Genomic DNA, 14,378 nt, shown 5'->3' with positions numbered 1-14,378 from the left:
GTTGTGTAGGTGTTTACTTTGTTGTGGATTGCTGACTGGATGGTGCACCACTTCTGGAAAAAAGGAAAAGACCCCGATAGTTTTTCTATCCCTTATCTTACTGCACTGGGAGATCTGCTTGGAACTGCCTTATTAGCTATAGGTTTTCATTTTCTGTGGCTCATAGGTGACAGAGATGGTGATGTTGGTGACTAATTATTCCAATGGATGCAGTGACTTTTCCTGGAATATTGACAAGACTGCTCACTCCACTTGAGGGTCCTCAAAGTCTTTGTTCCTTTTGGTCTAAGTAAATCCAGTTGACACAGACATAAAACAGCCTTAATTATTATAGTTTGGTTTGCTTTTAAAAACTTGGATGGAACTACTACTTGTATGGAGTACATGAGAGCTTTTTTCTGAAACCAAGGTGGATTGGAGGTAGCTGAAGATATCTGAGTAGACACAATAAAGAGCAGATGAATCCTTCATCAAGTTTTAAGTTGCCTAAAGAGTTGATGATATGTTCTTACCTTGCAATTTCAGTGTTGCAGCTCTTTGACCATTGTAGACTTGACACCAATAATGACTGTTATTGTCCACACATTTTGTCACAGGCTTTATTTTCTGTAGAAGAATATGACTATCAGCGTTTATGAAATTAGACACTTGGAAAGTCTCTGCAGGACTCAGCCTGTTTTCTTTGTGCTAAAATGAGCAACCTAATTATTTTCCTGTTGGGATTTATTAGAACAAAAATAGAAAAGGCAAATAATAATGTGACACTGATCTGGTCACTATTAATGGGTGAATGGTTAAAACTCCTTGTGTTGAAAAGTGTATGTTCATTTAGCAACTGAAAAGATGTTTAACTAACTGATATTAATGGTGTTGTGATGGCCAGTATCCTGATTTTAATGAAGTATTTAGAGGTGTTTATTTAACTGTATATACTGATCCCTGCTTAAACTTGCAGTATAAAAGATGAAGTTTCTTTTATAGGCCCTTAGGAAGTTACACGTCAAATTCCAGACCTATGTCATCAATTTCTGAGTAGAAATCTCTGCTTTCAAGCCGTGCAAATAATACGGTCAATAAGGAAATTTATGGCTTCTCAATGATTTCTCTTATTTTTAGACCTGAATATTTCAAATAATACATTGATCATGAGGACTCTGGTTGCCATATTGGAAAAAAGGTACTAATTACTCTATTTTAAAATCTACTGGGAGTTACTCACAGCATAAGTTTTAGAAGACTACTGCACACATCCAAAATGCATAATGAAATAAACAAATTGTATTTTAACTGTTGTGATTGAAAGTTTTAAATTTTGAGATTTAAATAAGACAACTGAATCCATATATCAGCATATAGTTTAATCTTGTAAACATTAGTCATCTGCTTTATGTATACAAATGCTTTTTAATTTGATGGATCTACTCAGATGAGTAGATTACATGGATAAATGCTAATGGGACTTCTATATGTGTTGGTCACCTTCAACTCTTTGGAAGTTCAAAGTATTTGCAATCTTGAAAATTAAACCAGCTATTCAGTGCCTACAGATGGCTTTAGATGCCTGAATTTTAGCTCCCTCATTTAAATATCTTTATTTAAGCATTTTCTTACTGTTATTATAATATAGTTGTTTGAATGAATCATATGTATTATGTCTTTTATTATGTGAGAGAAAGATGAACTCTTTCTAACTTCAGGTTCTCTGACTTTTTTTTAATTTGTATTAATGTTATTTAAAATAGTTTCTTGTATGTAGCACTGCAGGAAATATTATTAAAATGTTTAAAATGGAATAGAAGAAACTCAATTTTTTCAAACAATGGTTAATTATTTTTGATACAGCCATAGATGCAAATTTTTGTATTTGTTAAAACTGCCATCTGAATCAACTCAACTGACATTTCATGCACTTATTGTAGTTACTGGACTTTAGGGTAATTTTTAAATGAATTGTAGGATTCTTAAAAATTAAAATTTCTTGAGATACATGTGATCTTGTCACATCCAATGCATGAGGGAGTTGTAGTATGGCAGTATCCTTAGTGATCAGTATCCTAAATATTTCCCCAGTAAATAAGCAACTGTTGGTACAGTGACTGTTTAGATCATCAAAGTGGTAATGTTACATGAGTAAAATTAAGTAAAATTTGAAAAAGGGAAGTGTATTGCCAGACTGAAATTATCTGGTCTTGAAAACAATAAGTGATGGGGAAGTATAATGGAAAAATGTGTTAGTTCAAAAAAGGGTTGAGAGAGCATTGCATGGTTGAGAGAGCAAAACCCATTTTGTGGGGAAGAAAAAGGTGCAGACTTTCACAAAGCATTCATTATTAGAGGCAAGAGCAAACAGAAGGAAGTTATTTGGAGAAAAGAATCAAAAGGAGCAGCCAAACGTGTTTCTCAGGAAGGGAAGAAAAATATAACTTGTGTTGAAAGGATTTAGGGAAGAGGTATAAAAAGAGATACTTTAGGGAGGGGTGGAAGTGAGGGAGAAAAAAAGAATGCTCTTACATATGATTAAAGAGGAACTTTGTGAGGAAAGAAGTGTGACACTGATAAAACAGGAAAAACCTTGACGTCCAGAAAACCAAGGAATAAATAATCTATGATGTCCAAGGGGTTTGATTCCTATATGAAAGGAGCATTTTAGGGATTTAGAGGCTTCACAAAGTCTGCTACCTTGTGTTAAGAAGGCAAACAACTCTTACCACATTTCATGTATTCCAGCTGTGAGGATAAGATGGGAGGTGGCACAAAAGAGTGCTTGGATACCAGAGAATTTTTTCAAGTACTCAAAAGCTGAACACCCTTAACCAATTTTAATTTTAGTCAAGTCAATCTCTTCACAGCGTTCCACCTACTTGATTTTTTAAAAAAGCCCAGTAATAATGAATTACTTTACTTCATATGTGGCTAAGAAATGTTAGCAGAAATTCTGTCAGAGACAAATTGTGTGCTTTTTGTACCGCTTAAAACATAGAATTGAAAGGGACATCCTGAGATGTTATTGTCTCTTTTTATCAAAACAGCCATATTTTATAATCTTGCAGATAAAATGATGACACTTGGTATTAAAATTCATTAAGTCCTTTCCTCCTTTCAGGCTGCCAGAAGATTCTTTCAAAACTTCTGTTATAATCTGCCCAAGTAGGGCTATGGCTGGTTCACATCTCTTTGCTTTTGAGTCAGCATGGAGCACTTCCTTCGATTCTTGCTTTTATCATCTCATTCACCTCTTTTAAGTTGTGGGTCATCCTAAAGCTCCTCCTGGAACTTCTTGTTCCATTTTCATTCTGCTGATGAGCTAGACCAGCCAGAAGCTGCAGGTGGTTTGCCTTACAAGTTACTGTCTGTAACCTGGTGCTGAGCAACTCTTGGGGTTGTCTTGTTTGGCCTTTCTTATTGTCTGTTATTTTTTTTCCTCTACTGCAGAAATATCTCTAAGGGGAGTAGAACTACAGGCGGGTTATTTGAAATGTGTGTTGTTTTCCATTCTGAAGGACTCTGTGGCCATCTCAATGGCTCTGTGAGTGTGCATAAAAAGGGATAATCTTATTTGTAAAGTACAGTCAGGTGCAGCTTTTAAATGTGGAGTCAGTAGTGTTTCATACCATAGGTGTTTTCTTTTCCTGTGTAATGCTTTGAAAATTATCATTCTAGTGTGTTACTGAATGACTCCAGCTCCTTTTTAGAGTAATTATATAGCCAGGATTGTTCCTCTGCTTTATTATGCTGTTTGATATAAGGGAGGATTCTTCTTTTAACATATATAGATCAATATTTTGATTTTTACAGCATTACTGTACATCTTGTCTTAATCTGTAATGTTTTAATTGGTAAAATTATCTCCCACTCCCATGTTTAATATATTAATTTCACTGGGATTTTTAGAATATTGATGAGAAACTGGTGAGCAGCAAATGAATTTCCCTCCTTTTTACAATTTGCAAACAAAATTAGACTTTTCTCATATAAAGATTAGAACAGCATGAGGTTTAAGGCTTTACAAATGCAGTACAGTTTGCAGAATCAGGATTCAAAATGAGACCTATCATCTTTTTAATGTATTTGCTGCTTCAGTTGTGAGCGTCACTAAAAGCTCTCTTAAATGCAAGAATAGCCTCAGAATACATGTCATGAAACAGTAGCATAAGTGCTCTGTGAAATGAAGTGTTGGAAATTCCTTATTATTATTGTAATGGTAAAATTTCTATTGCAAATGAGATAGTCTCTTTAGAGGTGCAGAAAATGGCAACAGAATATGATAATTGAATTATAATCTTCTTTGGAAAAAGTAAGGTAATGTTCACAAACAGTACTAGAAGGACTGGAAGTACTGTGAAGTCTCTTAGTAGGATTTTTCTTTTCTTTCTTTGACTAGATTTTTTGTGATACCATACACTGTTTTGTGTTTTCTAATCCATTCCCAATCACTTCAGTCTGTTGTTTAGTAATCTTTAGGATTATCATTTTCTCATATGTATTTGGAGTTAAATAAACAGTGTTTTTTATATATAGGTCAGTAAAGAACTAGGAAAAAAAAAGTGTGTTTTGTCATTAAAGCCTCATTCTGATAGTCCTAAAGGAAAGTCTTTTGGTTAAATTTAATGAAAATTTGATCATCCTGCATGCTGTGCATGAATACTCTGGGGAATCCAATATTAGCAAGACATGAATAATTCACAGTTAAAGCTAAGAACAAGTATGTTTACTAAATATACAAGATTGGGTGGGTACTCAAAAGCGGGAGTCATTCAGCATTGGCTGGACTGGGTGGGCTTTACCTTCTCTGCAGCTAAAAAAATGTCAAAAAAATGTCTTGGTTTCAAGTCCTGCTAGTTATTTATTTAATATGCAGGCTAGTTCATCATATTCTCTGTTTTTGCTTTTATTTCTCAGTCCAAACTATACTTGAAGTATGCTTCTTCCTTACTTAGCATTCTTCAACTTGCACTTTTGGGAGATTGTTTCCTCCTCAAGAGCTGCTTAAGGTCTTAAAAGCTAGAGGAAGTGCTTTCCTTGAATAATTCTAAATCTGAATTTCCTTGAATAATTCTAATTCTAAATTCACTTTTTGCAAGTGAAATGGGGTGCAAGTGAAATCCTGAATTAATTATATGGTGGACACTTTCTGAATAGATTCTCAGGATTTAATAATGCTAAGTTCTCAGATTTACAGTTGAAGTTTTACTATGAATAGGATCTTTTAAAAGATTTTGTCTGTTTAATAACTTTTTTCTCTCACTTCTTGGTTCAAATTAATGAAACTGTTGCCTTGTCCCATGTACAGTAGAATAGTATTTTAATAAATCTGACATTCTGAATGGTATTTCAAAAGTTATGAACAACAATACTTGTTTTGTACTTGAGAAGCAATCATCCACTATTTTCCTCTGAATCCTCATACTATGGTTAACTTTAAATTATCCAAAGCCCTTTTCCCCCCTTTTTGTTTCTGTTCTCTCATTGCTGACAGAACTAATTATTTTATTACCTTATAGCATCCAGAGTTCTGGAGTAATATCAGAACATACTTCATGCCAATTGTTTTGAAGAATGAACCAATTTTTACTAGCTAAAAAGGAAAACTGATATGTCTGATTAATTCTGGTTCTAAGGAGATGAAGGGTAGCTTTCACTTAAAAGAGATTAGTACCTCTGGAGTTTGGAGGATTTCCAGAATCCGAGTGAGCTTTCTAAGCTTGACCACATTTAGGTAACTGGGATCAGCTCAGGTGCCAATTTGTGGAGAAAAGTTTGGATGATTTGGAGACAAAAGCAAGCTCTGTATTTGTCTGATACATGAGGATTGGCTGATCAGCTCTATCTCTTTCATTCATTTCATCTTCATGCTTTGCTATTGCAGCTTCTTTAGTCCCAACCCAGTAAGGCCACTAAGTACTATGGTAGTATGTAAGTCCCCACATGTGTATGGGGACTGTGGTCCCCCTGTAAGAGCAGACAGCAAGGCCTTTGAAAAAAAGAAACTTCTAAAAAACCTGCATGTCATTTGTCCAAAACGAAAGATCTAAGTTCTTTGAATTCAGATCCAAAAAGACATACTTATTCCCTGGCTTCACTTCTAGCTGGCCTTTGCTATATTACCACATTAGAAAGCTGCTTCATTTAAAAAAAAACCCCAACGTTTTGGAAGCACTGTAAAGTTACTGAGCCAAAGTGCAGGAAATGCAGCTCTGTTAGACCCCACACTGGTTACGTGCCCTGTACATGAGACTGACATGAGCTGCAACAGCGTTGACCCCTCAGGGAGAAATAAACCCCCTGCTTTGAGCCTGACTGTAGAGCCTTGGCATTAAAGCGCTGGTGAATGCACACATACCTCTGGAATTTGTGTAGCTTTTAGACTGGCACTAAGAGAAAGAAACATTTTTAGCATGCATTACAAGCAGGAGAAAGAGATCCTATTACCATAGGAACTCTCTCACAATGACATGAGACAAAACTAATGAATGTTCACCTTTTTGGTTGTTGATTCTCATTCAGCTCTAACTACATTGCATACAGTTTTCTGTCATATTATGGAATTGAAGTGTTGTTCAGCAAAAGCTCATTTTTAGTTATCTTGTCTTTTTCTGGTCATGGTCAAATCTCCTGCTCCTTATCTAAGGATATCCTTATCTAAGGATATCAACTTGTAATCCATTTTCTCCTGTCCATACCTATAAAGAAAACTCCTGCCCCACATAAAAGGAGATTTTCCCCCGCTATTCTTCTGCTTTTAGGAAGATATGGCTTACAACTCTGTAGACTAGGCCAGACCCATTCACCTTTCTGTATGCTCTCAGTTGTGTCCTGTTTGCAGGAATAGGAGGGCTATTTCCGCTTTTCCATAGCTATACAGACTTAATTTCTCACCTGAATTGCAGTCACCTGTGCTTCCTTCTAATCTTTGCACCATTGACTCCAAGAACTTTTTTCATTAAAAATTTGTGGATTTAGTTTTTGATTTTTTTGAAGGGAAAAAAGGAGGCTTTGAAAGCAGCTGCTTTGGGAATTCTACATCTGGCATGTAAAATCATATTGCATACAGAGCAGGAACATTTCTACGATAAACTAGAAAAGCACATTGTAAAATTAATTCAAGCTAGTGAAGTTGTTATGTCCTTCCATATAACTGAGGCAAATGTCTTAATAAATCATGAATAGCTGTTATTCCTGAAAGGAATATGTTTTGTTTTTCTTCAATGGAGGTCTCAGCATTTACCTGGACACAGTGGTTGTCTCTCGACAGCATGGCTGCTTGCTCTGATTTGACCTTTCTATCTAAATTAATTTCCTTGACGTTTAAAATGTAGTAAAAAATGCAGTGATTGATTTCATTCATAGAGCAATCATTTTTTAAAAAAAACCCTCTACTTCAAACATAAAACTAAATCAGTTTTAGCTAGAATAGTTATCTGCTAAAGGAAGTCTGAATAAATTGAGCCTAAGAAAGGCTTAGATAAAGGTTAAACCCTGACTTTGCACAAGCTTTTATGGGAAATTCGGGCTGCTGTGGGTTGCGGATTTTGACTTGATTGTAGGACTGCAAATACCTGCTGACAGCACAGAGACCTCTTTCTGCTAAAAAGGCATGAATTGCCACAGTAAAATTCTAGTTTTTAGAACAAGCCAAAGCCTAATGGGTAAGCTGTTATCACTCAGCTGTATGTTACCCTGACAGCTTTATGTATTAGTGAAAAAAAGAGAAACCGGGGAATAAACTTTGGATTGATTTTTTTTCTCTGACTGAGGAAAACAGCTTTGCTGGTTGCTTGTTTTTTAATTAAAAACTCTGATTGAAATGAGATTTTCAAACCCACCTAATTTTACTGCAAGTGCTATGTCTCATTTTCCAAAATGATCTGTCCATTTGTTGCATAGTGCTAGGATGTGTGCTCCTAAAGGAATGTTAGCTCAGGTTGCTTTTACTAAAAAAATAGGGACAGTCAATGTCAAAATCAGTAATCTTATTAAGATATTGGCAAAATATATTTTAAATAATGTATAAAGAAATAATATTTTCTATATGTTTTCCTCCATGAAGAAGTCGCTACTGTAGGTCCTTAATGTCTCTGACTTAGCCAAGCAGAAGGTTTTTATTGACAGTGAGTTGAATCTCAGAGTCCAGAGGCTCGAGCACAACAGTAGAGTGACATTTCAAGTAATAGGGGAAACAGGTGGCTTCTTGTCATGCCAATAGAGAAGATGAAGTTGATTTTACTCTTTTAACATAGATTTTATAAAATTGATTAGCATGCAATCTGGGGAGGTGGCATTTGGGTACGTCTTCCAGTGCACTGAGGAATAAACCAGACTCTAATATTTCAAAAATTTCAATCTTGGCAAAGTTGTAAGTGCAACTGGAAAAGCAAGATATTTTATTTTTGGGTGGCTTCAGGAGTCTGGTACGTGATGATGTGTAATACAGCTAGTGAGAAAGGCATGGTGCTGCTGGTTGGCAAGCATATGCCCTGATTGCTGCTCTGCTGCTGGCTGAACGTGCTTGATTTTTTTCTCTTTTCCTTCCCATTCTCCACATTTTAAATTCTTTCATAATTATGATGGAATTGAATGATACGTGTTTTTATCCAACCAAAGGTTTGGAAGTACTGGAGTTCATGCCTGCACAGGGAGCAGGTTATGACCACAAGAACAGTCTTTCTTCAAACTTTGCATCATCTCTACTGGACTTAATCTCTTATTTGGGCCAGAGGACACTTCAGTTGTGCAGGATCCTGTCACTTTGTCATACCCTGCAGTGCTCCCTATCCATCTCCCAGTGCCAGGATGCTGCCCACAGCCCTGCTGCTGCCAGCTCTCCTGTCCTACAGCAGCTTCCTGAGGCCAGTACCACGGGGCAGCTGCTGGATATAAATAGGAAGGGATTTTGTAAATTTGGGGTTATTTAATGGAAAAATTGAGGCCAAAAGGACAGATCTTCAAGTTTCCTTCACTGGTGCAAATCCAGTTTTTTCAGTCTCTGTGGCAGTATGAGAGACTGGTCTTTTCTTTCCACTATCTTACAAGCAATGAAGGAAACCACATAAAAGCTGTGCACCCAAGGCTGTGCAGAGAGGCCATTTCTTACTCCATTACCCCAAAAATGGAAGTTTCTGGGTTTGTATGCAAGTGATTTCAATTTTGTAAAGCCCCCAGCTCCCTCCCTCTGTCCATGGTTGAGTTCTGCAGCTGTTGCTTCCCTGGTCTCGGTTCCCTGGCTGCTCTGCCCACTGAACCCCACCAAGGGATTTCTCCTACTCCACAGGAGTAGATAATTTTGAGTTTTCAGTGTGTCCTGCCTATAATATACAATAAGGCAGGTAAGAAAGCAAAGCTATGCGGACAAAAATCCCACCCTGAAAAATCCGCCCTGAAAGAATGAGCCATAAATAAAGCACACAGAGAGGAATTTTCTTTCTTCAATTTAATTGAAGTTACTTAGAAAAATAATCAGGCTTGAATGGCTTTTTTAAGGAAAGACTCATGAGCAGGTCACACTTGTGTTGGCAATGTGTAATTTATCTTTTTTGCTTTATTAACAGTATATTTAAGTATAAGGAGATACTTTTCTACAACAAGCCTTCTACTGCATACAAATAGATTAAAAAAAAATCCAACCCCACTTGATGTTAAATTATTCGTACACATTGTATTGTGCATGCATGTAAGAAAATAACACTCTCTGTAACAAGAGTAATAGTAAGGACAGTCCCTTTTTGTACCTGAAAAGTGCAGCAGACTACAGTGAAACCCTAAAACATCTGGGGTCAACTTACTTCTAAAAGCACTTCTGCTAGTGGATTATTTATTTCACTTGTCTTACACAGCGCATGGTTCACGCAGCTTGCATGTTTCTGTCATAATGGACATGGTTTATGAAGAGGCTGAAGCATGGACTGAGCCAGGTTTGGGGGAACATCCCACCACCCAACAGTCTCTATCATGTTCATATGGGCCAAATTCAGCCTGCACTCTCAAGTTAAGGTGCTTAATGCCATTTGGGGGGAATGACCCCTCAGCTGTGGGTATCGTGCCAAGTACAGAGCCACCAGCACTGCTGGGCTCAGGGCTGGCCCTGTCAAATGACAGGGAGGCAACTGCTGCTCAGAGATAAGGATCACTGCTCCAGCAGCTTTGAGGGGGCTGGGGACAGAGGTGGGGAGCAGGAACACTGCTGTTCTCTCTGTGCTTATCACTACTAGACATAATTAATACACGCCCTTCTACAACAGCAGCTTCCCAGGTGGCCCTTGCAGCCCCATGGGCATGTCTGTGTTTCACATTTTGCTGTGGCTCTGTGCTGCCCATTTGTCTCCCAGGATCAGCTGTGGCCACAGCAGAAATGGAGCTGGGAGAGAGGCAGAACTCAGGAGCAGACCAGCCCCTCTTCTCCAGCTGGGAAACCCAGGGAAGAGAGAGTTAGAGGGTAAAACCAACCCAGTTCTCTGGCTGCCCCCCACGGCAGGTGGTGGCTGCCAGCTCACTGACATGAGCACGAACAACCCTGAATGTCCTCCTGTGTAGCTGCACTGGAAAGACAGATTTTTTTGCTCAGTCAAAACAGCGTGCCGAATAGGCCAAAAGAAATGGCTATTCCTCTGCATTTGTCATCCTGCTCTGAGCTGGTGAGGGCTTGCTGCTCACTGCACAGGACATGATCATATCTAGCATGTCAGCTATTCATTTTAAACACAGATCTACAGCCCATTCACAGCACCTCAAAATAGATATAATGCACTAAATAGCCAGGTTGTAGTAGTTTGGGATCAAGGTTTTTCAAAAGCAAGGGATTTCATGCACCCACTGAAGTTCACATAAAAGCCTTCTCAGTGCTGAGCATCCACCCGTAGAGCTACCCTCTGTGGGGAGCCAGAATTTAGGTAATCCAACCCAAAGCTGTTGCTAAAAATCCTGGCTGGAGCAATGGTCACCCCTCATATCTCCTGAACACATTTTTCACTTAAAGCTTTTCTGTCACAGCTACCACATAGAGGTTTGGTGTCTTCAAAGCTGTGAAACTACAGAGAATATTTCAGAATGCATAAAAATGTGGTGATGGTGCCAGAGAAAAGTACAAAAAGAAAGGGGGAAGCACACTCTGTTCTTGAAATATTTACTTTCTGAAGCAACTTTTGTCTTAAATGAAAAAAATTACATCACATTCTGCTGGATGGATGAAGAGCTGACTGAGAAGAAAATTGGAGCAAAATATGAGCACTGTGGGATGCAAGATCAAACTAACACACAAATAGCTTGTATGAAGTATTGTGAGGAGAAGGGCAACCTGCCTCAGACAGTTGTTCTTTTAACAAACATACAACCATTGAACTAGGAACATAAGAGGGCCAGGCCACTGTGAGAGGTATAGCTCCACACACTCTAAATGAGACTAAACTGCTTTAAAGTAAAACAACAATCAGTAATTAGCAATGGATCAGGAATTCAGAGGGGTGAGCCAGCCAGCCAGCCCCTTGTCAGCCACTGGCCCAGTGCTCCAGGTTATAAATAGGGGCTGGGTTATGAAAACTGTGGCTGTTCCAGAATGGATAAGAGATTTATTTGTATGGTATGATAGAGAAAATAATGACCTGAATCCTGCCTAAGACCAAATCCAATTGTGAAAGGACTTCAGTTGCTGTTTGTTATGTTAGTTTTTCAACAAGATTTATTCAGCAACTTATTTTTATCAAATAAAATGCAAACTATTTTCTTCTTTAATCACATCTGTGTGCTGGAAACTAATGCAATTCAGTGGATATTACTGGCTACTGTACAATTTGACATTTTTCACGATCTGGCTCTGATACTGTTGAAACAGCTCTGCCTTGAGCTGAGTTTATTTAAATCATCAGTCTTTTCTGAAAGGGTTTGTTTTCATCAAAAGATTGACATGCAGGCAAGTTAAACCCCTTGTTTTAACTATCTATCAACTTTAAAACAGATCTTATATTTTTACAAGTGTCAGTTTATCCTCTGCCTCCTTTTGCCCATCAGCTGCCTGTGGATGCCTGTGGCTACAGAGCATTCCCTCACCTGCTTCCAACTAGAAGCAAACATCTAGAGAAGCCTGATTTTCTGCTCCCACTAGCTACTAACAGATCCACACTGAAATACCATTTTTCATTGTTTATCTGCCGTGCATAGATTACTATCTGCTTACCCAAAACAATCTGCCATCTTAAAAAGCAGTTAAACACAAAACAACTGCTACTGAGACATTCCCCTTAAGATAAAAGGTTATGGTGTTACATTAGAGATGACTTGGATGAATTTCTAACACATCAGAACTTAGAAAAATTCCTGTCAATGGCATTTAGGCATCAACTAAAAAAGAAGGCTTCTTCTCCTCCCTAGGAAAAAGCCATGAATCCATCATGTAGGAAGATGAAAGCTTTTTTATTGCCTTGCATGCTTAGAGAATCAACATGAAGATGACTTTTTGAATTTTCAAATGACATGCCCAGATTGTTTACAGCAACGTATCATTACCAGTTGGTTGCCCATCTTAGGATCAATTAGGGAGGTATGACTTGAAGAGGATGGATGTCCCCACAGCTCCATCCTGGATATGAATTAAGTTCATACCAATTGCTTTGGGCATTCAAAAAATCTCTTACAGCCACTTTCCAAATGCTGATTCTTTTCTGATGGACCATCCCCAATTCATTTGGGCTGGGAGGCTTCAAATTAAGAGCCAGTGGGAGTGGTCGTATTCTCCAAAAACTCATTAAGACTTATAAAAGGTTCTCTTCCTAAAGAATACATTAATGTTTCTTTCAGTCATGGGTATTAGATACCCATGAATCTACCCAAATCTGGGTTACTTTTCTTTTTCAGGCCTAGAAAGACAGATTTTGTACTAGTATGGAGCGCAACATCACTTTCTAAAGAACTTATTTTCACCAATCTTCCCAAAGCGTGTGGCTCCAGAACCATTTCCATATTTACCTGCATCATTGCCTAATGGAAGATTATTATTACCCAGAGCAAGCTGGAAATCGAGGAAAGCCCAAAACCAGACTCCTTTTGTCCACATGTTATCCTATCTCTGCTGCTGAAGTGAAACCTACCAAGAGACAATGTTTTAAATAAGTATAAATAACATTAATTAGAACTGGAGGAATGCAAGATCAATGAAATTCACCAGAACACAATTAACACTTGTTTAAACAGTGTAGCAGTATTATTCATTTCTACAGCTAGATCATCACAATCCCGTTACCCTGCAAAGAGAGCTGTCCTTTCTTACAGTTGATTTAAATAATTTTGACTGTGCTGCTCGCAGCATCATTCAAAAAAAGAAAATATCAATTTACAAAATAACCCATTCTCCATATTTATTATGACAAATAAAAATCTTAAATAAAACAGGCTTTATCTCCCCTCTTTCCCCACAACCCATCCCTCATTCCAATTTCAGGTAGCTTGGCACTGAGTAATTAAACATTAAAAAATCAAGTTTGTAGACTTCATACAGCTGCATTTGGTGCAAGGAGCTGATGTTCTGGAAGAACTCTGTGGTCATTTCATCAGTAGTTCTCGTAGACTTTGCATAGGTGGGGAATTTCAGGTAGTTGCCTACTCCTGCTAGCTGGAGAATGTAATTTGAATCCTCTTCGAGCGTTTCGTACTTTCCTATGAGGTCGTAGTGGATGTGGCAAGGGTGGCAGAGGGAGTACACAGTCTGCCAGTGCTCGTTGAAGGGCTCTTCTCTTTGGGTGTGTGGGTCGATGAGATATGCCACAAACTCTTCAAATTTCACATCATCACCTTTCCGCAGGGCCTCCTGGGTTGCGTTTTTCCTCTGGCGCCTCACAATTTTGGTGCCATATCGTTTGTGGAAGGAAGTGTTGTACTTCTGGGTGAACTTGTTCCTGTAGGCTGACACCAGTCTTTCAAAAGGCTCGCGAACAAAGAGGAACTTCATGTAGTTTTTCAAGCGGTGGTTGATCTCTGGGATGCTGTACTGGTTGAGAGTCTTCAGGTTTGAAGACACGTGGGCTTCGTTGGCCGGGATTTCCATTGGATCGCTGTATTTCCCTCTTCCCGTCAGAACCATCATGACTCTCTTCCAGTTTGTGCAGGCCACTTTGGGAACATAGCAATAGATCATTTCATGATCCTCATCCACAACCAGGTGCTTGAGATCGTTGGGTGTCAGCACACGGCGCTTCCTGCTGGACACGCTGTTTGCTCGGCATGTGTCTGTCACTTGGTCTCGTCTGATCTGATGAAGAATTGCTGTGTTGGACAACTGCAAAGGAAGCACAGGCACCAGAAGTAAAGGGCTGGGAAACTCTCAATGCCTTTTTTGTTTATTATACAAATTCATAGAAAAGCAGATCTTTCCCTGCATGGAATAATTCATTATGTGA

The 14,378-nt window shown here is 38.4% G+C and overlaps 2 protein-coding genes across 8 annotated transcripts in view; one reads left to right on the top strand and one right to left on the bottom strand.

The window, feature by feature from the left end:
- The window catches only part of SLC41A2 (solute carrier family 41 member 2), a 61,955-nt gene that overhangs the window by 42,088 nt on the left and 5,489 nt on the right, over nucleotides 1–14,378 (top strand). Inside the window, exons 11-12 of one of the 4 annotated variants that reach the window (XR_009114374.1) lie at nucleotides 10–1,177; nucleotides 3,104–5,605. The exons of 1 other annotated variant lie outside the window; for it this stretch is intronic. Coding sequence is in view for 2 of the 3 variants with exons in the window: in XM_058022729.1 (XP_057878712.1) it covers nucleotides 10–195 (186 nt within the window). In the remaining variant the exon portion in view is untranslated. Of the gene's footprint in view, nucleotides 1–9; nucleotides 1,641–3,103; nucleotides 5,606–14,378 lie in introns of those variants that run through there. 2 more of the 4 variants (XM_058022732.1, XM_058022729.1) reach the window with 2 other exon arrangements.
- Nucleotides 9,413–14,378, bottom strand: part of CHST11 (carbohydrate sulfotransferase 11) — a 158,128-nt gene continuing 153,162 nt past the window's right edge. For all 4 annotated transcript variants that reach the window (XM_058022733.1, XM_058022736.1, XM_058022735.1 and 1 more), the window contains one exon: nucleotides 9,413–14,257. In XM_058022733.1, the coding sequence (XP_057878716.1) occupies nucleotides 13,409–14,257 (849 nt within the window). In that variant the 3' untranslated portion in view covers nucleotides 9,413–13,408. The remainder of the gene's footprint in view (nucleotides 14,258–14,378) is intronic.

Source organism: Melospiza georgiana, chromosome 4 (genome assembly GCF_028018845.1).
Source record: "Melospiza georgiana isolate bMelGeo1 chromosome 4, bMelGeo1.pri, whole genome shotgun sequence".
Taxonomy (NCBI): Eukaryota; Metazoa; Chordata; class Aves; order Passeriformes; family Passerellidae; genus Melospiza; species Melospiza georgiana.
Note: the sequence above shows the minus strand (reverse complement) of the source record. Positions and strands in the feature narration are given on the sequence as shown.